The 25,056-nt window shown below is 36.1% G+C and overlaps 3 protein-coding genes across 11 annotated transcripts; 2 read left to right on the forward strand and 1 right to left on the reverse strand.

The window, feature by feature from the left end:
- Window positions 1-3,388: 3,388 nt before the first annotated feature.
- On the reverse strand, window positions 3,389-7,552 carry LOC131021992 (probable plastid-lipid-associated protein 11, chloroplastic). Of its 8 annotated transcripts, none has more exons than XR_009101120.1 (5): window positions 7,004-7,537; window positions 6,437-6,502; window positions 5,417-5,556; window positions 4,341-4,439; window positions 3,389-3,590 (listed from the first exon to the last, which is right to left on the reverse strand). XR_009101120.1 is itself a non-coding variant. In XM_057951329.1 (4 exons), the coding sequence occupies exons 1-3, from the start codon at window positions 7,480-7,482 to the stop codon at window positions 5,457-5,459; spliced, it is 645 nt and encodes a 214-aa protein (XP_057807312.1). In that variant the 5' UTR covers window positions 7,483-7,537; the 3' UTR covers window positions 3,389-4,439; window positions 5,417-5,456. The 8 variants fall into 8 exon arrangements, 6 of the variants coding, with proteins under 6 accessions (XP_057807312.1, XP_057807311.1, XP_057807310.1 ...); XR_009101119.1 differs by lacking the exon at window positions 3,389-3,590 and adding an exon at window positions 4,845-4,949 and having other exon boundaries at window positions 4,417-4,768; XM_057951329.1 differs by having other exon boundaries at window positions 3,389-4,439.
- A 473-nt stretch (window positions 7,553-8,025) lies between these two features.
- On the forward strand, window positions 8,026-17,577 carry LOC131021991 (T-complex protein 1 subunit alpha). Of its 2 annotated transcripts, XM_057951325.1 has the most exons (17): window positions 8,026-8,286; window positions 8,415-8,479; window positions 10,378-10,467; window positions 10,564-10,650; window positions 10,728-10,787; window positions 10,882-10,932; window positions 11,391-11,486; window positions 11,821-11,886; window positions 12,202-12,419; window positions 12,741-12,837; window positions 13,176-13,262; window positions 14,912-15,046; window positions 15,286-15,390; window positions 15,750-15,878; window positions 15,977-16,080; window positions 17,025-17,115; window positions 17,239-17,577. In XM_057951325.1, the coding sequence occupies exons 1-17, from the start codon at window positions 8,214-8,216 to the stop codon at window positions 17,323-17,325; spliced, it is 1,641 nt and encodes a 546-aa protein (XP_057807308.1). In that variant the 5' UTR covers window positions 8,026-8,213; the 3' UTR covers window positions 17,326-17,577. The 2 variants fall into 2 exon arrangements, with proteins under 2 accessions (XP_057807308.1, XP_057807309.1); XM_057951326.1 differs by lacking the exons at window positions 8,026-8,286; window positions 8,415-8,479 and adding an exon at window positions 9,135-9,803.
- Window positions 17,578-20,760: 3,183 nt separating this feature from the next.
- LOC131021993 (GATA transcription factor 2-like) lies at window positions 20,761-22,095 on the forward strand. The gene is made up of 2 exons (XM_057951334.1): window positions 20,761-21,351; window positions 21,485-22,095. The coding sequence occupies exons 1-2, from the start codon at window positions 21,139-21,141 to the stop codon at window positions 21,959-21,961; spliced, it is 690 nt and encodes a 229-aa protein (XP_057807317.1). The 5' UTR covers window positions 20,761-21,138; the 3' UTR covers window positions 21,962-22,095.
- The last annotated feature ends 2,961 nt before the right edge of the window (window positions 22,096-25,056 follow it).

Here is a 25,056-nt window from a genome sequence, read left to right on the forward strand (position 1 = left end):
TCCTGCTTTCCCAGAGCAACCACACTGTTCCCACCCACAAAGCTTTAAGCAGTCTTCTTTCTCTCTTCTTTTTTCCAGCCGCAATGAAAGAAATGAAGTGTTGAAAAATACCTCTCGGATTTGCCGTTTTGATGTCAAGCCATTGAAAGATCTGGTCCCACACCGCCGCTGCTTTCGGACAAAAGAGGAACAGGTGTTCCGTCGTTTCCTCACTAGAAACACAGGCATTGCACCATCTCTCCTCCACGCTGATCTGGACATTTCTTCTACTCAGATTATCACATGTTGCCAATCTGTTTCTAAGACACCTCCATGCCGTCACCTTGGCTTTATTTGGTGTTGGGGCCTTCCAAACCTTTGCCATCTCCAAAGGTAAAACTTGTTGCTCCTCTCTTATTTTTGCCACAATTTCATATGCCGACTTGATTGTGAAGCATCCATCTGGTGTCGCCTTCCAGTTCCATCCGTCTATTACATCAACACAAGGAACAAAATCAGCTATAACCAACTGGAGATCCTCCGCAAACCCTTTCTCCCTCTCCCTTAACTCCCTCCTCCACTCCACCCTCCACACCCACGACCCTCCCTCCCAAAATCCGCTTTCACCAACCAGCCTTTTCTTGTTCAGACTCAAATTATATAATCTCGGAAACACAAACTTAAGGGGTTTGTCAACCGCCCACACATCCTCCCAAAAGCTGGTATCAAGCCCATCCCCAATTCTTCGCCTCAAATTATTCAACAAAAAATTAATGATAGAGACAAAAGAGAGAGGTTTATTAAAAAATTAATGGTAGGGATAAAATTATTTTTTTATATAAAATTTATATTTTTGCTATATGAAATTGAATAATTTGCTGACTCTATTGATATTATCAACATCATCATTTTGATAAAGGAAAATACAACTCCATTACCATCATATTCATACTAGGAAGTTTTGTGGACAAAAGGCATACACAGGAAAGAGAGATTTTGCCATCGAATCGAGGGAACACTATAATAAATTTGTACTATTTTAATGATATTATCATCCCACGAAGATCCAATTGTGATATATAATAAATGGGCATAATGTTAACCACCTTTCACACTGAGAATCAGATTTTATTCTCATAAATATATTCTATTAATTACTGGAAAAGTCTGCGATAGCTAAGTATTCTTAAATTCTAAAGAATGGCCGACGAACTTCCTATGAAATTTGATTCTTAATTTAAATATAAATCAACATTGCATCTATTCTTAATTATATTTTATACGTGGCTATATAATTTCGTGAAAGTGCACCACCGTAGGACACCTTAAACTATTTAATTATAACGACAATTCATTATTATATATTTTTAAAAGTATCATTGTATCATTTGCTTTTAAGAAAATAAATAATGCATTACAAATTATACTTTTAATGAATCCAAATGACACACAACACACATACACTATTGTAGCTTTATCATGAATAAGGTTACGACAGTCACCGAGATTTATAATTCTTTTTCTTGGGTCAGTTCAGAAGAACACATCCCACTGTGTTCCTCAATATGTAGCAATCTACATGTTGCAACCTAAATAGATAATTCGTCCTCAAATTATCCCTATTATGATATAGTATTATTATTTGATAAAGGTTAACCTAATTGTATAATCTTCTATGATGTACAACATAACATATGATCTACTTATATACTGAGATTTTTCAGTATATAAATTCAACAAAATCCTTTATCAAAAAATTCATCTATATCACATCTTTCAATCCGACTTCAAAATAACACAACTCTATTTATTTATTTTGTATATGATAAACATATATTTCAAATGATCATATGAAGACGGACTCTTCCTAAAAAAATTTGATCACAAACATGAACTATTCTACCACTAAAACACCGTTCGCACACAAAATAATACACCTTTAGGAGTAAGAATTTCTTTTTTTCCCCCCCTCCCCCCTAAAAAAAGAATTTTCTTTCTCCTATAAGGCTGCGTTTACTTTGATGGATAAATTTATTCATGGAAAAGGATGGATAACAAGAATTTATGTCTTGAAATGTCTCATTTCTTTTCCAACATTTGACACAAGAGCATTTTGTCTTCCTTATTTTCACTTCAAGGATGAATAATATTATCACACAAAAAATGGAGGGATAATATTATCCACCCTTGAAGTGAAAATAAGGAAGAAAAAATGCTTTTGTGTCAAATGTTGAAAAAGAAAGGAGACATTTAAAGGCATAAATTTGGAGATTTCAGCAGGAGATTTCAAAGCTTGGCTCCTCAACAACCGCATTTTGGAGTAATCGAGTTTTACAAAACTTGTTAGGAGTGGAGTGAGGTTTCTTTTTTCTTTTGTTCTCCTTCTGTTTCCTTCTCAGTTTTTCAGATGTTCCCTCCTCTTGGTATCTCTGGTACCAAGTCTCTTTTTAATAAATTCCTTTTCCTGATAAAAATAAAATAAAATTAAAGGCATAAATTTTTGTTATTCATCATTTTTCCATGGATAAATTTATCCATCAAAGTAAACGCACCCTAATAGCAACATTAATTTCGGGAGCATTCAAACTGTGGGCCTTCCTAGATAAATATAGAGTCGTGGACATAATCAGCAATTCTTCCCCTCCCAAACTAATACTAATAAAAATACATTCTTGAATCGTAGAGAGGCAAAAAGGGTCGACAGCATCCTTTTATCAGTCAAGCAATTGACTCAAAACAGCTTTAAATTCTAGTAGTAAGCAAGTTGCAACTTGCAAGATAATAGATATTGGGGCCTGGGCAAAATGAATGCATTCAGCAATCAAAATAATGGTCATTTATTGGTAGAAAAAGCAATTCCTATCTCTCACAAGTGACAGCCAGCATTACTTAAATAAGTAGACAGCAGGATTGCACTAGAGAGAGACTGCAGCTGAGAAGAAAACCTCAGAAATCTGCTGCTGCATTAGCTATAGAGCCTTTCTCAGCCATTAACAGAAACATATAGATGGATCACTTCTCACTCTTAATGAGAAGCTTTGTTGGATATGCTGCTCACCTCCTCCACCATCTTATAAAGGATGATGATCAAACCAGAGACAGTGCATATAAAGTTTCATGCAACATCTAGTACTCCCTTCGTCCCACTCCAATAGGCTCATTTTTCTTTTTGGGTAAATAAGTTGTACTTAATTGGTGTGGACCACACCACTTTACTACCACTTTCCTGCTAAAAAATAAGTTTTCTTAATCTTCGTGCCCAAAAGAAGTGAGTTTATTGGAGTGGGACGGAGGGAGTACTATTTTCTATGATGGGTTTTACTTTGAACAATTGGTAAAATGCATGAATGGGTATTTTATACTCAAGAGTAGGATTTCTCTAATCTCACCACTTTAATGATATGAATCAAGCAAAACTATCTCAAATGATAGAAATAATCAAAGGCATTTAAATATCCCAAAGTTACATATATATCAAGCCTAGTTCTTAAAAGTAAAGGCTCCTTGAATGTTATGTCAAAGAGTTAAATCAGGAAATAGATACGCATGACCACATAGCTCTGCAACTGCTTTTGAGCTAGCTGTGTTTTAATTGATGTATATCCACTTTCCTAAAACCAAGGAACAAGAGCTGATGAATTAATGACTTTGTACAAATTAATTAAATGTAGAGTTAAGTATATTTTGTATCTTCAACTTTTAGTGTGTTTCAATAGTCTCAATTTTTATTTTCTCTTCAAAATCCCCAACTTTCACTTATTTTCAGCGTTTTTCAAAATATATCTCCAACTTTCGTTTTTTATCAAAATACCCCCAGTTTTTTTTCGTTTTCGAAAAAATATCTCACTATATAAAATGCGACAGCACACAACAGAATGATGAGTTATTTTGCCAAATTTGTAGGTGAGATATTTTTTTTCCACCTCACCCAATAAATCAATGTCGTTCCAACTAAAAATATGGTGGTGGCTCATCATTCCATCGTCGAATTTTTGTATCATGGGACATTTTTTAAAAACATTGAAAGTTAGGAATTAATGATTTAATATATAGAAAACGAAAAGTTTGGAACATTTTGTGCAAGATGCTGAAAGTTACGAGATTTTGAAGAGAAAATGAAAATTACGGGTATTTTGTAGAAAATGTTAAAAGTTGGGGATACAAAGCATGATTAACCCTGAAAAGTAAAACTACTGAAATGCTAACATTATTTCACAGGGTGGCATGATAGCAACCATGTGAGCCACACAAAATATTTAAATGTTATATGTAGTGGGAGCTTCCTGTAACTGCCTAGATATGCAATCATAGACCATATATAGCAGATAAGATTTTAGAAAGGCAAGTTTCAAAATTCAAACCATGCTTGGGCCTGTGCAACTGAGATGTAGGTCCAGCAATAGAGCGAATCCCAGGAGACCTTCCTTCTTTTCCATCTTAAAATAATTTGTGCATCTTCACTGCATTTTTTCCTTTATCAGAGAAAAGATTGCGCATAATGGTATTACAAAACTGTATTACTAAAAGTTTTGTCCTAACTTTACACAAACAGTAGAAGAAAAGGAAGAGAGAATCATAGGCAAACAGAAAGCAAAGGACTATAAAGATTTACAAGGCATGGCTAGATTCTGAGCCTAGTTCCACATCCAAGGACAATGGATCCATGAGAATCAAGTGGAGACAAATACTTGTCATAATCTATCACAGGGCTGCTTAAGAATAGAAAATCCGCTCTTCAACAATCCCTAACAGCTGTTGCAAACATAAAGCTTCCAAGCCAAGACAAATCCTGCTGCACAAATTAAAAATTTATCCCAGTTTGAATAACAGTTACTATAATTTGGAGGGGGCATCATATTTCCTACCTGATAGGTCCAACACATTGACCTCACCATGCATAAAAATATTCAATTATTTTTTTCTGCCAAACCCTTAGTTCTCACACTTATAGTTAAACTTGCATCACCATGCTGTGAAACCCAGGAGCTCATTAGTCCAAATAACCATAAAAAATGATAACTGTAATTGGGGTTTGTTATATTTTAGCAGCCATTCATGAATTACTTATCCATTCCTGTCCCATTTGGTGCAGGAAAGGTCGGGTCTCTGGGACTCAGTAAGGCTACTGAAGCAGCTTCCTGGTTCTGAAAGGTTAGCTTTCAGAATTTGGAAGTTGACAATGCATGCATGATTCAACAATAAAACATGTTTTTATGAAATCCTGATAAACCAAAATGCAATGTCGACTGGATCAGAAAAATCTCGAGTAGAATAAGTTCAAGAGAGCAGAGAATGAGATATCATGTGGCAGCCGGCAGGTACTGCTTATAATAAAGATATCATACCGAGGATAGAAGCATCCTGAAACATCTAAGAGAATATCATTACATGCTGTAAAATTCGATGTCATGATAATAAAAGAAATAGTAGAACTCACTAAGTTTGGAACTGGACAGAGATGTAGCAGTCTCTCACGATCATTCTTTCCAAGAATAGGGAGCACGCTCAACAACTAAATAATCTTTTCTGATGTCTTTCACCACCCGAATTTCATCATCAATGTATAATGATTCAAACCTACACGTGAAATATATGGTATATCCCAATTAAATACATACAGAGTAGAAAAAGAATATGACCAACATAGCAGGAATAGTATATTATACCCAATTTGGAGAAACTTGAGTATAGAAGATTTAAAACAGAAGATGGTGAGCAAGAACTGAAACAAAGTAACAGGCAGAGAAGTATTTGAGTTGCTTTCATGCCACAGTTAATAATTTTGAGTTTTTTCCATGTAAATCCACATACCATTTACGCCAAGTATACCTGCACTATAGTTAACTAAGGGGACTTCAGTTTCTCATACATTGTAAAATCAGAAGATGTAAAAGCTAAGAGAATCTATACTTAAACAGCATATGTTTTCAGATGCAAACCTCAAAACAAGGTTCAAATCCTCTCATGCTTCATGCAAAAGTAAACGGTTTGAGTGTTTTCTGTGTGGTGTTATCATCTGTGGATGTGTTGAAATTTTGTGTGGAAAATAAAGAATTAAACTAATTTTAAAAAAAAAAATCTCAGGAGCATTTTTTCCATGTAAAATCCAGACCATTTACACCAAGTATACCTGCACTATATAGTAAAGGGACTTGAGTTTCTCATACATCGAAAATCAGTTGTAAAAGCTAAAAGAATCTATACTTAAACAGCATATGTTTTCAAATGCAGAACTCTAAACAATGTTCAAATCCTCTCATGGTTCATGCAAAAGTAAACTGTTAGAGTGATATCTGTAGGTGTTATCATTTGTGGATGTGTTGAAATTTTGTGTGGAAAATGATGGATTAAACTAATTTAATTCTTTTCCCAGGAGCATATCATCTTTTTATGTATGGACATACCAAGTTGAGGTAATTAAACTCTTCCAATTTATCTAGAGGATAGACACACTTACCAACCCTGACCAAACGGAGGCAGAGGAAACTCCCAACCCTTACCCCGCAGAACTGCACTTGTAAATCTACAGAGCATCACAAAACAATAATGGATTCACTGTTCGATTATTGAAGCAATAACCACATCAGTATCTTCAGCAACTCAATGTTTTCCTTAATCTAACTTATGTTCAAAGCTCAACGAATACAAGAAAAAGCTTTTGTGAGCACAGGTAATTATAAATGTCTATAACCAATAGAGACGTTTGAAGCATCTAGTAGTCCATTCACACGATCACATCACAAAACTCATATGTGATCATATTGCTTAGACAAATGAATCTATTGTGTGACAGAAGAGGAAAAAATTCCACAACACAAGTGATCTTACACGATGACAGAAATTGGAAGCTTATAATGACCTCGACCTCGACCTCGGCTCCACTAGCTTAACCGTTTACTAGCTTAACAGTTTTAATTACAATTAAGCAAATATTAAAACACCAAACACGACCACACCATAATTAAGCAATGGAAGACATAATCAACGCGATCGAAACAATCTACGATGTAATGGAATTGCTTACTGGAAATTGACTCTTTGAGCCGAAGCAACCTGAATATCGGACCGAACGAAGAAGACTCCGTCGGGAGGAAACGTGATGACGTTGTTGAGAGTCTTCTTCTCCACATCGATCACCTGCAGCACATCGCCGGCGGCGCTGCCGAAAATCGGTGCGTTTTTAATAATGAAGAGCTGCTCCTTCTCTGTGGTCCAGAGCATGCGCCACGTGGCCGACAACGATTCGTCTGTGGTGACGCTACCGAGCCCGACGGCGGCCAGGGAGTCGATGGCGTCGACTATTTGGGAAAGCATCTGGGGATTGGATTGCGTCTTGAGGCCGCGCTCTTGGCCGGAGATGAGGCTGAGGAGGCGACGCTTGGCCGCGGCGGCGGGGGACTGGGACTGGTCTGTGAGGGACGAGCGGGTCACGGCGGAGGTGCTCCTGCTTGAGGAATGGGAGAAGTTGGGAGTGGAGGGAAGGAAAATGCAGGTGGTCGCCATGCTTCTTAGAAGAAAAAATATCTCAATTATCCAAAATAATAAATACTAGATATATTTTTGCGCATAACCGCAACCATTTAATTTTTGCGAATAAATAGGAGTATGTTTTTTGGATTTCCCCATATCCGAAAATATATATGCATCGCCTCAAAAAGTCATGAAAATAGGCTTCTCATAACTTTTATAGATAATTAGCATTTGCACCTCGTACAATACATAAAAAAATATTTTTATATTTATATAAAATTAATAATAGTAACTTAATTATCATATTCATAGATTTAATAAAAAAATTAAATTTAACTGAATATATTTGAGTTTAATATTGAAAAAATTAAAAATCTCAATAATAAAAATTGATATTATATAAAAAAAAAAAAAGTTAAAAGCGAGATCTGATTTGGGCTTTGTATGGGTCGTTGTATAATGATTATTTAAGCGAGGGGTATCTGATTTGGGCCTTGTATGGGTCGTCAAATAAAAACAAAAGCCCAGCCCAAGTTACCAATTCCCTATAGAACCGCCCAAGAAGCGCACGACGTCGTATTATTTCAAAAATATTCCCTGAAACCCTCCCAAACGAACTGAGGTTTCTCCACATTTGGAGTGTTGAACTCGAACTCTCCAGAGAGGAGCTCGAGCAGCTCAGCCCTACTCTCGCTAATTCAACTATCTCTCCTCTCATCCGATCCGATCTAGGGTTTGCTCATTGTTTATGTTAATTATTTTTCATGGCTATTTCGTCATCGACTCCTGATATTTCCGGTGACCGGCAATCTGGCCAGGATGTTCGCACCCAAAATGGTAGGGAGCCTTCAGTCAAGTATAACTGTGCAAATTGTTTTTGCGTGTAAATTTGCATTTGAACATAGTGTGCGGGGTAGTAGCGCCTTCATTTCTGTTCATTTTTCTTTTGGTTGGAAAACGTGCAGTTATGGCGTGCCAAGCAATTGCGAATATTGTCAAGTCATCGCTTGGTCCTGTTGGCCTCGACAAGGTACGGGGTGTTCCTAATATTTGAAGTGGTTCGTTTTGGTGTGAAATTGGACGTGCTTGTTTGATGAGAATATACGGTTTCACTGTGGAGATTACTTAGGATTATGCTTGAATCTGTACGGATACGACGGATTTGTAGCTTAAATGCTGAACCAAGTGTCAATGATAGTGTACTATATATTCCAATAAATAGATTACGTTTAAAATGGGAAAAAAGCACGCAGTTGAATTCATTTGGGAATGACCCTTTTTTAAATTCAAACTTCAGTTTGTATGTAATTCATACACCAAGTAATTCTTGTAGGTTTGTGAAATAATGTTCTGCATGTTCAAAATTTGGGGATTTTAGCAATTAGTTTCTAGAGTAAAAACCTACCAGTTGATTATTCTGCCATTTTCTAGAGGGCTCTGGTAGTATTGGGCCGAGTCTAAGCTAAATCCACAATTTAACGCGTATTTGCTGGCTGAAAGTTACAGATAATGTCTATGGTTTTGCCTAATGTTATCTGCCTTCACTCTTTATGGTTATTGTAAGCAATGTTCCACTGTAAACAAGTAAAAATTTCATTTATGGAGAGACTAATCAATCCCCATATCTAGACGCAGTATAATAATTACTATAACAGAAGTAACTTCGGCTTGGAGTTTCAGGTCTTGCAGGTTTCCATCACCTTGTCTGTCCAACTAGCTGTCTCATGAGGCATGACCCGTGTTTGAAAACCATGCTACCTAACTTCTCTAAGTGATTGTGATCAATATCCTGTAAAGCTGCTTAAAGTTTATGTTTCAGCTGCTCCCCAGATTAACAGTAGATTAAGAGGATACATCATATATGTATATGGTAATCAACATAATTTTTTGGGATGCAGAAGGTGAAACTCTTTGTAGATATTTTTCTCAATACCTAGGTACTTCCGCCGAGCACATTAGACATTTAATATTCTGTATCTTGGAGTTAACACTATACTTACTTTATTCAGTTACCATAGTTAGTTTATTATTTCTGAATGTCGTGCAGACTAGGGTTGTCAAGAATTTATTTGTTGTGGGCTATTAACAACAAATTTCTTATTGCAAATGTTTGTGCTCAGTTTGACAAGTTTTTTGATTTGTACCAACATTGGTGCTTGTTCTCACACTAAGCATGTTCCTATACCAAGTACGCCTATCCTTGGTTCATCAGAGTGACCACTAAGTTGTGGGATGCAAGATTAATGAGAAATGGTGCATGGAATTGATTATTGATTAGTGATTGCTGGACTGTGGAAACTCTTCAAATGTCATTGAGAATGTGTGCAACTATGTTCCCAGTATTATAAAGAAAAGTAAGTATATTGCTTATATGTAGCTATAGCAATATATTGTAACATACATAGGCTAAAACTGTGCATACATCGTGTGGGAAAATGTCTTACTTCTACAAGATACTTAACCTTGGGTGGAGTTTTAAGTATCTTAGGACCACCCCCAAAAAATAACTTGAACTTTCTAGTACCGGAGACGTGTTTCTATAAGATGTACTTCTCTTACTGCCAAGTTTTTTTTTTCTATTTTTTTTTTCTTTTACTGTGAAATGGGAAATGTGGAGAGTCAGTGGTAGCTTATAAGTAGAGTAACCCCTAAATTTTGAATGCTATTCTTCTTGCTCCAATGCTGTGATTTTGTTTGTGCATGTGACAGAAGTGGGAATGCTGTCGTATACTAACTTATGCTTCTCGTTAGCCCTTTGCTTGATTTTCATTAATTTTATTTGCCTCTTAGTATGGAGGTCATAATGGTGCTTTTACTTTCAGCTCTTGCTTGTTGGACCAAAATCAGGAAGTTATTTGAAAATACTAGTTGAGTTGGGCTTTGGGATCTTATGGGTTTTGTCTCCCCTCCTCTGTATTTGGTTTCCAGATGCTTGTAGATGATATCGGTGACGTAACGATCACTAATGATGGTGCCACAATCCTAAAGATGCTTGAAGTTGAGCATCCTGCTGCCAAGGTGAATGCCAAGCTTTTGTTTGTTTTTATTGTATTTTCATTATTTTTATGTAATCAATTAGGTCTTACATGTCATGTCATGCCTTCAAACTTGTAGGTGCTTGTTGAGTTGGCAGAATTACAAGACAGAGAAGTTGGAGATGGGACAACGTCGGTGGTCATCATAGCTTCAGAATTGCTTAAGGTAGTATTGAAGATATTATTACTTTTTTAGTTTTTTCACTATGACTATTGTACTTATCTAACATTTTTTTTCCACAGAAAGCCAATGATTTAGTGAGAAATAAGATTCATCCAACATCAATAATTAGTGGTTTCAGGGTGCGCTTCTCATTTTTCTTATTTTGTCCCCTGTATTTCTTTTTATAAACTTGTTCTACAGTCTTTTATGCTTCTATGGATTTGATTTTGTCAGCTGGCTATGAGGGAAGCATGCAAATATGTTGATGATAAACTGGCTGTAAAGGTAAAATCTTTAGTCATTTTATTCCTACTGAAGCAAAGCAAGCGCTCTTTTTCTTTTCTATATATCAGTATAACTTCTTATTTTACTTATTTTTATCTATGAATAACTATGAAAAGGTTGTATCTTTCTGGAGTTTACTGTGATATGGTTCTGATGTCATCTTGAGATGGTACACATTTCCTTAGAAATTTTTCTCTAGGATCTTAATTTCCATCCTCTTCAAAAAGAGTGTTTTCAGCTATTATTTTTCACAACTACAAATTAATGCTTTTGAAGGAAATACTCCCAAAAGCTTTTGTGCGTAGATGAATTGATTATACAAATATATAGGTTGAGAATTGAATTATATGCATGTTCGAATCTAGGTTTCTCAATGTTATGAAGTGCTGCTATTCCATGCAGTTGATGGGATGTAATCTGTTGATACTTTAAACTGATACTTTCTTCTAAATGTATAGGTTGAAAAACTTGGTAAAGATTCTCTTGTAAACTGTGCCAAAACCAGCATGTCCTCAAAGTTGATTGGTGGTGATAGCGACTTCTTTGCAAGTCTGGTAAGCTGATGGCTGAATGAAACGTTGCTTCATATCATTGCCCCTGTCAATTGTCATGCTGCATATTATTAGTTGCTAGTTTCTTGTAAAGTAACTTGGTTGTTCTCCCACTGTAACCATCGGGTGCTCCCCTTTCTTTGCTTAATATGTATGTCTCCTTTTGGAAGATGATTTCACCTTAAACCTTACATGATTAGTATGTTGTCTCACCAGGATATTCATTGTATTATCCTGATTGCCATCTATGTTTGATACTTGTGGATGTTTTGAGTTTCTTCTTTCCCTTGTCTCAAGACATAACTTTTTCTTTAACCTTGACACTACTGATGTGTAGGTTGTGGATGCTGTACAATTGGTAAAGATGACAAATGCAAGAGGAGAAGTTAGATACCCAATCAAGGTTGGTTGTGTATAGTTGAGCATTCATTGTTTGTTATTTGTGTGTCATTCTCTCCTATAGATGGCTTATTGATTAACTTATTCCTGTTTCCATTGAGGTTTATCTTGGATGTGCGCTTCTTGCATGAATTTTTTGTTCTGGGAAGTGTTGTCTATCGTTTGTTTTTGTAATGCTATCTTCAGCAAGTCAAAAATTGGGCAGAGACACCTCGTAGACTTCATTTCATTCATTAAGATCCCAAGCTAAAGATTTCGCCAGAAACTTTCCATCTTTCATCTAGAAAATGGGAGTTCTAATGATCTCTATGTCGATCAGGGAATCAATATTCTTAAAGCCCATGGGAAAAGTGCCAGAGATAGTTATCTACTAAAAGGATATGCTCTCAACACAGGGCGTGCTGCACAGGGGATGCCCCTGAGGGTTGCCCCTGCCAAAATTGCTTGCCTTGATCTTAATCTTCAAAAGACAAAAATGCAAATGGGAGTCCAAGTTTTAGTCACTGACCCCCGGGAGTTGGAAAGGATTCGTCAGAGGTGAGTATATTTGTTGTACCTATCAGCTCTCAGAAAAGTCATGTTGGTGGATCGTGTATGCATACTTAATTGCTTATTAAATGTGCATTGGACATCGAAGTAAAACAGCATCAGTTATTCGGCTTAAGTAGATGGTTTTTAAGAGCTCTTTGAAAATATGATTTCTTGAATGGATAGAACAGGCTTGCTCCTATTATTACTTAAATGTTCTACTGATAATTTTAGAGGCTGCATCTCACTTTGATGCGTAATCATCAAAGTAGCAATCTTATTGAGCTTTGCCATGCAATAGTTACAATAAATGCATCTTTTATCTTGCAGAGAAGCTGATATGACAAAAGAACGCATTGAGAAGCTTCTTAAGGCAGGAGCAAATGTTGTTTTGACTACCAAAGGCATCGATGACATGGCACTTAAGGCAAGCTATTCCTCGAAGCTTGACTTAGAATTTTTTAAACCTGCCTGAAGTGATGGAATTACTAATCAGTAGCTTAATTAATTTGTCTCTTTCAATGGTTTGTGTTCCTTTTGCTCATGTTTACTCTCCAATATGCAACATAATGGATATGGATAGTGCATATATTAATTGGTGGTCATTGTCACTTCCTTTTTAGTAACCCAATACAATGACATTTGTTAAGCAGACTGGAAAAATATTGTTACACTTTTGAATTGATCTTTTATGAATGTTTGCTAGTGATGTTATTGTAATTATTGATCCCGTAAGCATTACTGAAATTTTCCCTGCTAATGCAGTACTTTGTGGAGGCTGGTGCCATAGCTGTCAGACGTGTTCGCAAGGAGGACCTGCGCCATGTTGCTAAGGCAACTGGTGCTACTGCGGTACATTCTTTCTCATTCCTACTTGCATTAGGACTTGAAGATGGTTATGAAAATTCAGTCTAGATATGAAATAAGTGTAGCCATGCTTAGATTCCGCCCTGGAAAATTCAGTATTTGGTGCGTTAATGATGGACTAGAGAAAGATAAACCAATCAAGTAATGGTTATTTTTGGGCATCTAGAGAATAATTTAGTTATTTAAAGCAGTTTCACGCACATTGCTCTCCTTTTCCCAAATATAGTCATCTTTGCTTCTTATCGTACTTGTGTGCTCAAGTATGGAATACTTCTCATGGCTTATTGTCTCTAGGTTTGACTGTTGCTTTCTTATGTAAAGCATTTAGTCCAGTAACTTGTTCATGCTGCATATGGCAAGCTTTTTCCAGATACTGAGAACTTTGTTTGCAAATACATTGGGAAGTTTTAAAGTGATGAAATATATGTTTCTTTTTTTAGTTTTCAGCCATCTGCTATTTGAGAATTGTCTGAAAAGACTTGTAATCTGTTTTAGCTGAAAAAAAAAACAAAATGATGTATTTTCATTGCGGACAATAATCTAAAACTTTGTTCTATGGATCCTTTACATGGTGGGGTATATAGATCAATGTTTTAAAGTACGTTTTGTGAGGCGAAACGTTTTTCGTCTGCCTCACGAGGCGTAAGTTTCGAAACGGGGTGAGGCGGAAAAAAAAAAAAACGGAATTCATACACACACATAAATCATACCTAATATCATAAAACACATAAAAACATAGCAAATATTCCAAAACACTTAAAAACATAACAATTATTCCAAAACACAAAAGTTCTTAACTACTAATAAGTTTTTTAAATCTTAAATTAAAGTCGAAAATCTTAACTGCTGCTCTCAGCTTTGTTCTGCTATCTTAACTACTAATAAGTTCTGCTATTAAAGTCGAAAGTCTTTGTTCTGCTATCTTAACTACTAATAAATCTTTAAAATCTTAACTGCTGCTATATGCTTTGTTCTGTTGTTGCCGTCTGTCTGCTCCTCAACTGAGAATCTGAGATGGCGAAGGGCAAGGCCAAGAGATGGAGAGGACAGGAGAGGAGGAGATGGAGAGCTTGGGTGGGTGCATGCGTGCGTGAGCGTAGAGAATCCTAGGTTTTTTTTTATTTTTATAACTTTTTTCTCTGATTAAAATACTAATTACTCCTAAATTGTAAAAGCCCATTCAATTTAGGGCTAAATTTCATGAAGCCCATGAATTTTCGCAGCCCATACATACTCAATTAGGTAAGAAAACTCATAAATTTGACAAAGTGTAGAGGCGCACGCCTCGCGGTGTGAGGCGCCGCCTCACCGCCTCGGACTGCCTCGGCGAGATGGAGGCGCACGTTCAGGGGGGAGGGGGATAAACGGCGCTTGAGGAACGGGATTCTGCCGAACCGCTTTGAAACGGCGTTTAAGCGGCGTTTTTTTTCGTTTTTTAAAACATTGATATAGATTTTATCATTTTCAGTTTTCTGCTAGTTAAAATGTGTGAAAAGATCACTAATCTGTTTTCGGCAGAAAAAAAAAAAAAAATTGAATTGCAGGATTGTCACTACAGTCTGTAGTATGTGACAGAATGATGATCGTCTTAATCGGAGGAGTGTACTCCAGTCCTAACTGCTGCTTCTATTCAGGTCTCAACTTTTGCAGATATGGAAGGGGAAGAAACATTCGATTCATCACTTCTAGGCTATGCAGATGAAGTAGTGGAGGAACGTATTGCTGATGATGATGTAATTATGATAAAAGGGACCAAAACCTCAAGTGCGGTATGTTAGTCAGTTCCATGATGCCTAATGTTTCTTTTATATGCAAGCATTACCAAATTGTTTCACCCTTTTTCTTATTGAAGGAACACTGGCTTTGCTTTTCTTTCCTTCTGATCTTTCGAGTTTCTTTTCTTATTTTAAATGAACAATGCTACTTTTGAAGGATGAAGACTGATTACAACCATTGTAGTCACCAAGGAGTTAACATATAAACTTTCTTCAATATTTACTCTGTTTAGGTTTCTTTGATACTTAGAGGTGCCAACGACTTCATGCTTGATGAGATGGACAGGGCGTTGCATGATGCTATATGCATTGTGAAGAGAACTCTGGAATCTAATACAGTGAGTACCTACTTCATTTTGACAGAAGATTGGGCCTGATTTCTTATCTGAATACTATCAAATTAAATTTTAATTCGTTGTATATCAATGTGCAAGATAATCTTAGTTTTACCTACATTTATTTGGATAGATGTAAGGAACTAGGTAAAAAAAATTAACTTAGATTGGATGTAACATCCTGAAGATGTGAGGCAGGTGCAAGAATCTTGCTCATTTTTATGTGGTTCTTCGGATGAGATCTTGTTAACTTGTCCAGGGTGTATTACTTCTCTACATCTTTGTGCACAAGTTTGGTGGATTGTTATCTTCATTACATCAGAAACCAATTCTGATGGTATTCTTGTGATTGTAATGTGTAGGTGGTTGCTGGTGGAGGTGCTGTTGAGGCCGCTCTATCTGTATATTTAGAGAATCTGGCAACGACCTTAGGATCCAGGGAGCAGTTGGCCATTGCAGAGTTTGCTGAATCGCTATTGATTATACCAAAGGTTCAACTAATATACATGACTTGTCCAGTACTGGACATTTATTGGGGTTTTATCTTTTCACTCCTGAACTGGCTATTGGCTTACTTCTTCCCGTTCAGGTTCTCGCCGTCAATGCTGCTAAAGATGCAACTGAATTGGTTGCTAAACTACGAGCTTACCACCATACAGCACAAACTAAGGCGGATAAAAAACATTTATCAAGGTACTAAAACTTTGTTATTCTACATTACTATATCAAACCCTTTTCAGACACTTCTGAGATAACACAGATTCATTCATATCCTTTTCTCTTCTCTCGCCAGAGAGAGCAATGTTTCTGCAGTACTGAGTCTTGATCATAGTAACTGGTGTGCGTTTTGACTTTTAGTAGTGCGCACATGTATACTTTACTCTGTTTCTGGTGAAGCTGCATGTTGGGTATCGTTAGGAATGCCAATCAAGCTTTTTGGTCCGTGCTAGTTTGGGCAAAGAATCTTGGGCTAGGCTGTCTTGATGGAAAAAAAGTTTATTTCTTTTTTTACATGTATACATTGTCTATTGATAACTTCCTCCCTTTAAACTTCTAATTATGTTCAAAGTCTCTAAATTAAACTACATCAAACATGATTTTTCAGCCACAAGTGTTGTAGCTTCGTGTTATTCCTCCCCTTTGTAAGGGTGAGAGACCTAGAACGAATCCCAATAGTTCCATCTCCCAAGACACCAACAAATTATATTTTAAATAAGATCTACTAGTAAGCTCAATAAGCATCTGATAAGTACGAGTAATTCACTTAATAAGCAATTAACCAAATACCCTTATAGTCTGACTTGGGTCCTGCTCCCAAAGCCTGGTCTGATGTATTTGCTATTCTGTACTATATTATATTATTTCCATCTTTGTAAATCCTATTTGCTTTAGGGTTCTCTAACTTTTAATGCTTTTAGTAAGCTGTGTATAGTTATTTACTGTTTCAGCTTGTTGGGTGTGGGAGCTACATGTACCCAACCTTTCTCTGTTCTTTTTTTCTTTTTTTTGAGGCAAAACCTGTCTCTGTTGAGACCATTAGAAAGTGTTGGCTTAAAAATAACTTTTTGCACTGGCACTTTATTTATACGTTAATAGTTATGAATATCTCTGATTGGTTTTGTATTCTGATTGCTCAGCATGGGTCTAGACTTGGTGAAGGGTGCCGTCCGCAACAATTTTGATGCAGGAGTCATTGAACCTGCCATGAGCAAAGTAAAAATAATTCAGGTACAGTCAAATGCGATGCTTGAATCAACCTTTTAAGACATTGATGTTAACTCAAACTATAATTAGTGTCATTAGCTTGTTACTGCAATAAATTGTTACTGAAACTACTCCACTTTTGGTCAGTTTGCTACTGAAGCTGCTATTACTATCCTTCGGATTGATGACATGATCAAGCTTTTCAAAGACGAAAGTCAGAATGGGGAGGATTGAATTGGGTTCTAGGTGATGTTTGTATGGCGTTTCAGTCGACCACCTATCATCTCTTCACAGGGAGGTTGTGTTTTTTCATTACCTATTGAGATGATTTTGAACCTCCCCCTCACATAAAGTTGGGGGAAAAGTTTTGTGGCTTGTGGAACAATTGAGACATCACATTTTGAACTAGTGAAACTAGGGTCAGTTGGCAACTTTTTTTATTTTGTTTTCTTCTACTATTTTGATATGTTATTAATCTTTTCCTTAGGATGTGTTCTTTTTATGGAAAATGGTGGGAAACATATATTTTCATCATTTTTCAATTATTTTGACATTTTAAGTTGGGGGAGTATTGTTTTTTGGTAGTCTACCTACTTCCCCTCTTTTTCATTTTAATTTATGATAATATTTTTTTTGATCTAAAACGTGAGGGAGATAGTGGGACAATTTTTTTCACACTAAAAAATATGAGATAAAATCGCAATAAAAAATAACGTGCCCTTATGGTAAAACTTGTATTTTATGTGAATATAATCCAAATTTGTATCGGTGGTATCAAGATTTGATGTGCTACATATAAGATGGAATAACTAAAAACGTCATTATTTTTATATAATAACAGTAGATTTCATCTTTTTTCACTTTTTTTTTTTTGACTTGGGGGAGTTGGGGAGGGGGGCAGTGGGGTTTGAACGCGGGACCTCACTGTTCACACACAAGAGGTCGCACCACTTGGTGTCCCCTTGGGGACAAAATAATTTTCATCTTTTTTCACTTCAGAAGTATAATTGCTGTTTTCGGTGGGTATCAGACATCAGAAAAACTCGTCGTAGGTGTGAAAAATACACGAAAATATTGATTTGTCTACAACTAAAAAAGCTTAAAATAAAGTGGAGAAGTTATTAAAGCTTAAAATAACAATCCCCATGAAACCGGTAGAGTGGCTTAGTATGTAATTAATGAGGAGCACGTGAAGACGCACATGCACGTGCTGGTGTATTGTGTTTGGGGATCAGAAACCCCACTCTCCCCTCACATGCTTCAATAAATACTTGTTCACTTTTTCCACTCCCACTTCACTCACTCCCATCTCTCTCTCGGCCTACTTATTAATCTCTATATATTTCTTTTTCCTTTTTACTCACTCCGTTCCCGCGAAGCTTCTGCAGTATTCCTTTCCGAGTTATCCCATGAAGCTTGAGCATTTTTTTATATATTTTTTTACTTACTACATTTAACACACAAAATACTACTTCCGCCGTCTCATTACAAATGTCTCATTACTTTTGAGCACGAAGATTAAGAAATACTATGTAGAAAATAGATAAAGTGAGTCAGTGTAATTTTTTTAAATATTAGATACAGAGAGAGAATATATTGCCAAAAAAAGAATATACATTTATAATGGGACGGAGATAGTAACTCCTTAACATCTGTGTAAAAGGGAGTATGATCCAACTTCAAGGGCATAAAAGAAAATGACGTGTAGATCTTTAAGCTGGAATTAAAAGCTAGTATTCTTATAAGAATGCATCTATCTAAATTAGTGGTTTATGGAAAATAATGATGAAGAAAGTAGGGTAGAAAAATCTAAAGTTGGGTCATTTGATTTGAGGTTTGATCAACGTTGGTGGAAGAAAATGGAAAGGAAGCGAGCGATCCAAGCAGCAACTGTACGGACCGTACCATTTCCTACTTGACTGAAAATGCTTGTGCATTTCTCCCTAACCCCCGGCGCCACATCTCCATCCATGTGCATCACCCTCGCACCACGCACGCACATAAACAAACAAAACAAGTGTGTGTGTGTGTGTGCGGAAGGTACGGTGTGGGCGGTTAGCCCCCCCTTCTTTAATGCATGGCTTCTTCCACGGAATTACAGCCCGTTCCAGCTGTCGCCACGTGACCCCTTGCATCCATCCTTGTGATTTTCCTATCCTTCATTTTTCTATTATTGGCTCATCTACGTCTCTATATCTACGATGCGTTTACTATGATGGAAATTTTTTCTTCGAGCATGGTGGAATATTTTCTCGGATAACTTTTTTTTCATTTTTTTTTAATTTAATGGTGGATAATATTATCCTAGAATAGGAGTGTAAAAATATTTTTTCAATATTTTTCAATATTTTCTCATTTTTCCGTCTCTAGTAAGCATATGATTAAAAAAATGAGGAAAAGATAATGTTTTCTCATCTTTTCTTATCCATGATTTTTCCAATGAAAATTTTACAATCAGGTGCGTTTACTTTGATGGATAAATTTATCATGGGAAAAATGATAGATAACAAAAATTTATGCCTTTAAGGGTGCGTTCTCTTTGGTTGTAAAATTATCATGGGGAAATGAGGGATAACCAAAATTTCACCATTTAAATCCTTCATTTCTTTTCATTTCCTACTTAATCCTTACTCATTCATCATTTACCCATGATAATATTATCCCTCTTTTGTAGTGAAAATGATGAATGAGTAAGGGTCAAGTAGGAAATGAGGGAGGATTTAAAGGGTAAAATTTTGTTTATTCTTTATTTTCTCATGATAAATTTACAACCAAGGAGAATGCACCCTAAATGTTTCCTTTCTTTTTCAATAATAAGGAAGGAAAAATGACGAATTTCTATTTTGTGACAAATATTGAAAAGGAAATAAGATATTTAAAGACATAAATTTTGTTATTCTTTTTTTTTTCATTGATAAATTTATTCATCAAAGTAAATGCATTACGAGAGTAAAACGATATGAATTATTATTTGCATTAGCATGTAGCACTTGTTACATGATGAGGTAAAGTGCCACTTTTGCGAAATCCAAATGTCGAGATTGTCTACACTTGGTTTTATGAAAGTGTAAGATCCAATAAAGTGCTACATATATGTATTTTGAGAGATGTAGAAAAATATTCATTTTTTTTTTGTAAACATTCAATGTGAGGCTTAACGCATATATTGAATATAGGCCAACAAGTTCAAATTATTCAGTACGTCAAAATATTAGATTAGCACACATATATTATTTTTATTTAATCATTCACCCAAGAATGACATACCGAATTGTGATATTTCGTGATAATCACACACATATGATTACTGATTCTTATTTCATTCGCATGTATAACCATTAATTACAAATATTTCTCTAATCACATTGAGTGTGATTTTAAAATGATCTCACATTTTGTCAATTATGGCTGGTAACTAAAGTAGGATTCTCAGTTTTAATTACTTTATCTATATATACAATTCGAATATTGGGAGTTTGCACGTGATAGCATATGCTAAGAATATAGCTCTTAATTAATTGAAATTCCTTCTCAAATGTCACCTTGATTTTATACTCTCATCCTCTGATGATTATGATTCAATTTACTTTATACATTATTTTATCTATGTACAAATAAATCATAAATGCTACTATATATGTTAGGGTACAATTTTGATGAATATGTAGCACGCAGAATTCTCACATTTATTGGCTAACACCAATTAAATGTTTCACTTAACTAGAAACATTAAGAAGAAAATACGAATCCTAGCAATGCCAAATAAATACACACACCATAGGTTAATCGGTCACAAAGAGAGAGGAAATTTCACCGCTTTAAATAGTAGTACTATATTATAGATATAGATATAGAGAGAGAATTATAGAGAGAGAAAGTGCATGGTGAGATTGAGTCTGCCCACGTTCCGTTGCCCCCTTACTTGGCATCATTTATACCTTGCTTTCTGCTTCTTCACATATCTCTCACCCTTTCTCTCTCTACACACCATTACTGGTCACGACAAAAATCACACCAGCTCTAGCTGGGAGGGAAAGGCTAGGGAGCATGGATGCATACGGTGCTCTCTCCGTAGATGATCTCTTAGACTTACCAAACGATGACTTTCTCTCTTCCTCCTCATCCTCCTCCGCCGCCGCCGCCGCCGCCAATGCCGACTTCCTCCTCCACCACCCTTCCTCCGCCGCCAACGCGCACTTCGAGGATTCGCCGCTTCCTACTAATTACTCCACCGATTTCACCGACATTTTTCGCGTGCCTGTAAGATCTCCACCTCACGCCGCATTAATTTGATGTTTTAGGGTTTAATCATGTACAATATTATACTGCATGCTGCGAGAGGTGTAGCTTCGATAATTGGGATTTAGGTTTCTGATTTCACTTTTCCGTGTAGACGGAGGACGCGGCGGAGCTGGAGTGGTTATCGAACTACATGGACGATTCGTTCACCGATTTTCCGGCGAGTGAGCTCGCGAGCGCATCCGTCAATTTCCACGGGATGAGCGGCAAGGGATTCCACGGCCGCGCTCGGAGCAAGCGATCGCGGCCGGTGACGTCGGCCGGCGAGAATCAGGCGCCCGGCGGCGGCGGCGCGGAGGTGGCGCGTCGGTGCACGCACTGCGCGTCGGAGAAGACGCCGCAGTGGAGGACGGGGCCGCTGGGGCCGAAGACGCTGTGCAACGCCTGCGGCGTGAGGTACAAGTCGGGGCGGCTGGTGCCGGAGTACAGGCCGGCGGCGAGCCCGACGTTCGTGCTGACTCAGCACTCGAACTCTCACCGGAAAGTTATGGAGCTGCGGCGGCAGAAGGACCTGCTCCGCCAGCAGCAGCAGCAGCAGGAGGCGTATGGGCGCCATTTCCGGGTGTGCTGACGTCTCCAATCTCATTTATTGATGCCTAATTTTCCATGATGAATGAATTTAAGAGAAATTGTGAAAAAATTTTGGGACTTTTCGCGTTTCATTCTATGATTAATCAATCAATGAATCTTTCTTAACAGCAATAATTTTGTTTTATTTCATATGCAGAGATTATTTAAAAGATGAAACCTCACAAATCACACACTTTCTAGTTCTAGATATGGATGGATAATTATATATTTCCGCAGAAAATGTTGAAGATGGGATGTGGAGTGAGGAGTAGTTCGCATCTCTATTTAATTTTATTTTATAGTATTATTTTATATTGTAATACAGTTTTTTTTTTTAGATTCGTAATACAGTATTTTTTTTTATATTTTCTTCTTTTCAGTTCGTATCTTATACTAATACACTGTATTATGTATGCCGTAAATAACATGCATAATATTGATAAAAGTAAATGTGTGGGGTTGTTACAGATGGTCCAGTTATAAGTACGTCATTTGTCTCAATCACTATATTGGTAGGACACTAATAACAACATATATCCTTTTTAATAAAAAACGAACTATTTAAAATATTTTTAGTCTCGATTACTATATTGGTATGTCACTAAGAGCATCCGCATCGCTTCCACGATGGCGGCCTACTCGTGTAGAGCTCGCATCGTGTAAGGCGATGCAGCCCTCCCTTACACGAGGGCTACACGTTCTAACGTGTAGCCCGCTCGACCCTTTAATTTAGGCGCATGTTTTACACGCGCCATAAAAAAAATCGAATTTGAATATGCAGCTTTGACTGCCTCGATTTCCGTGGACTTATCTAGACTACGATTTTAATTTATGTAATTTTAATTATGTTTTTAATTTTTTTTATGTAATTTTTAGGTTTTTTTATTTTAATGGAATTTTAATTATTAGTAAAATGTGTTATTTAAATTTGAGCATTTAAGTTTAAGTGAAAAGCATAAAAATCAAAACTAAAAAAATCATGTAGGCTATCATGTAATTTCAATGCAGCCTCTTTACACAATGTGGTCTTCTCTCATGTAGGCTATCATGTAACCCCAATGTGGATGTTCTAATAACTACAGACCCTTTTTCATAAAAAATTAATTATTTAAAATATTTTTAATTGGTGAATTCAATTCACTTTATACATCAACTCATTTAAAATAATTTTTAAATATCTTTCATCAAGTCAATTTATATACTAACCGCACCTTTTCTTAGTTTTTGTGATTAAAATAATCGAACATTATCAACGGGGGACGAAGAGAATATAATTCTTGGAGTGGATGTGGGATCTTCACATAGTCTCGATCCAAAGAAAATTTAGTAGATTTATCATTTCCCTCTACACACAATAGATGATCTCGTTAGTAAAATTTATGATTTCACACCTTTCTAAAATTAGAGACATTGCATACACTCGAAGACTAAGGATAAAACAAAAAGGCATTATTAATTAAAGCAATAGGAATATAAGAGAAGTACAACATGCAATGAATATCACTGCGGAGTGTTGCATTGAGATTCATTTGGATTACTTATATTAAAAATGTTCTGATTTTCATATCAGAAACCAATTGCATGCCTTAAATGACGTCGCTACCTCCAAAATGCCAATGAAATACGAAGTGAGACAAGTGTGAAATCATGGTTTATTTTGCAGATAAGAGCCAAGAGATACAGTCCAAAGCTGATTCTGTCAGATATATATATATATATATGCATATAAAAGAAGTAAACAGAAAAGAAGAGAAAATGCTCATAATTATGGCTCTGCGAAATTTAAATTTATCTAGTCAGACATATATAAAGAGTTCTCAGTCTGAATAACCCAGATTTGAGGCTCTTGGACACATATGTTGAGAGAGAGAGAGAGAGAGAGTATTCAACGTGCAACTTATATACATCGTCGGCAATGTCACCAATGTCCGATGGTTAAATTTGGGGAAGATGCATTTCAACATATATTTTGGGAAGGGAGGAAATATGAAATGAGCATGTTGATAGTGTGAACATTCAAAATGTTCATCTTTATTGTTAGTGTGATCGACAAAATTGAAAATAACAAGAAACGAAACAACGATTTACGTGGTTCGGGAAAAACCCTACATCCACGGGAGGGTCAACAAGAGTAATTTCACTAATCAAGAAGATTACAAAATACAACACATCAAGAATTGATCGGAGCATAATATAGAAGCAATTCTACCCCTATCTCAATCATCTCTCCAATTCTTATCTCTCTCTCGTGCTATATCACCTTTTACAATGAGACCATCTCTCAAACTAATCTCCCTTATCCAGATAATGGCCAATTGAAAACAGATCTGGAAACTGAAAACTAATTAGCTTCATTCCGCTAATTGGCTTCAGTATTCAGTCGACTAATTTGGTTTCAGTCTTCAGTTGGCTTAAGACTTCAGTCCTCCGACATTTCAGTATCCAGTTTCAGTTTATAAGCCATAAATCAACAAATTAAAACGAATTTTATCTTATCTCCTAATTATTTAAATTAATCTTAATGTCGACATCAAATTTGTATTTAGAAGATAAAATTCTTAGGTAACCTTACACATTTGTGCTTATTCACCAAAATCAATAGAAAATGGTTATGTTTTTTTTTCTATTTCATGAATTAATAACTAAGGTTGCACAGGGATATTTTAAATCAAACATTGATTTTTTATTTACATTTTTTCGAAAGAGCCGTAGAACGACACATTAATTTCCTTTGTTTTGTTAGGATTATTGTAATTACCAAATATAAATTTTATTTAGAATTTAATTTCTATAAATGTGATGAAAAATATATAGAGCCCCCTACTCTATAGGCCACCTCCATAATGAGGGGTTCTATAGATTTTTCATTCCAATTTTAAATATCGAATTCTAAATAAAATAATATCGATTTTTCAGTGAAATTTTTTCATTAAATTTAGGAGATAATATATGGAGTTGGCCACTTTCGTATAGTAAATTTAAATTTTAGTCTATCAAATAAAAAAATAAAAATTGACCAATTTTTATGTAAAAATATAAAATTACCCCTAACATAAAATAAAAAATAAAAAATGGCTACTCTCTTCTCTCCCTTAT

The sequence above is a fragment of the Salvia miltiorrhiza genome, chromosome 4 (assembly GCF_028751815.1).
Source record: "Salvia miltiorrhiza cultivar Shanhuang (shh) chromosome 4, IMPLAD_Smil_shh, whole genome shotgun sequence".
Taxonomy (NCBI): Eukaryota; Viridiplantae; Streptophyta; class Magnoliopsida; order Lamiales; family Lamiaceae; genus Salvia; species Salvia miltiorrhiza.

What these genes read in the sequence shown, in the direction of transcription:
- LOC131021992 (XM_057951329.1), bottom strand. Translation starts at nt 7,482, where the DNA reads ATGGCGACCACCTGCATTTTCCTTCCCTCCACTCCCAACTTCTCCCAT. An exon ending in GCTCAAAGAGTCAATTTCCA is followed by an intron (nt 6,503 to 7,003) that starts GTAAGCAATTCC and finishes GATGCTCTGTAG; the next exon opens with ATTTACAAGTGCAGTTCTGC. An exon ending in CCTCCGTTTGGTCAGGGTTG is followed by an intron (nt 5,557 to 6,436) that starts GTAAGTGTGTCT and finishes TTTCACGTGTAG; the next exon opens with GTTTGAATCATTATACATTG.
- LOC131021991 (XM_057951325.1), top strand. Translation starts at nt 8,214, where the DNA reads ATGGCTATTTCGTCATCGACTCCTGATATTTCCGGTGACCGGCAATCT. An exon ending in TCGATGACATGGCACTTAAG is followed by an intron (nt 12,838 to 13,175) that starts GCAAGCTATTCC and finishes CTGCTAATGCAG; the next exon opens with TACTTTGTGGAGGCTGGTGC. An exon ending in GGACCAAAACCTCAAGTGCG is followed by an intron (nt 15,047 to 15,285) that starts GTATGTTAGTCA and finishes TACTCTGTTTAG; the next exon opens with GTTTCTTTGATACTTAGAGG.
- LOC131021993 (XM_057951334.1), top strand. Translation starts at nt 21,139, where the DNA reads ATGGATGCATACGGTGCTCTCTCCGTAGATGATCTCTTAGACTTACCA. An exon ending in CCGACATTTTTCGCGTGCCT is followed by an intron (nt 21,352 to 21,484) that starts GTAAGATCTCCA and finishes TTTTCCGTGTAG; the next exon opens with ACGGAGGACGCGGCGGAGCT.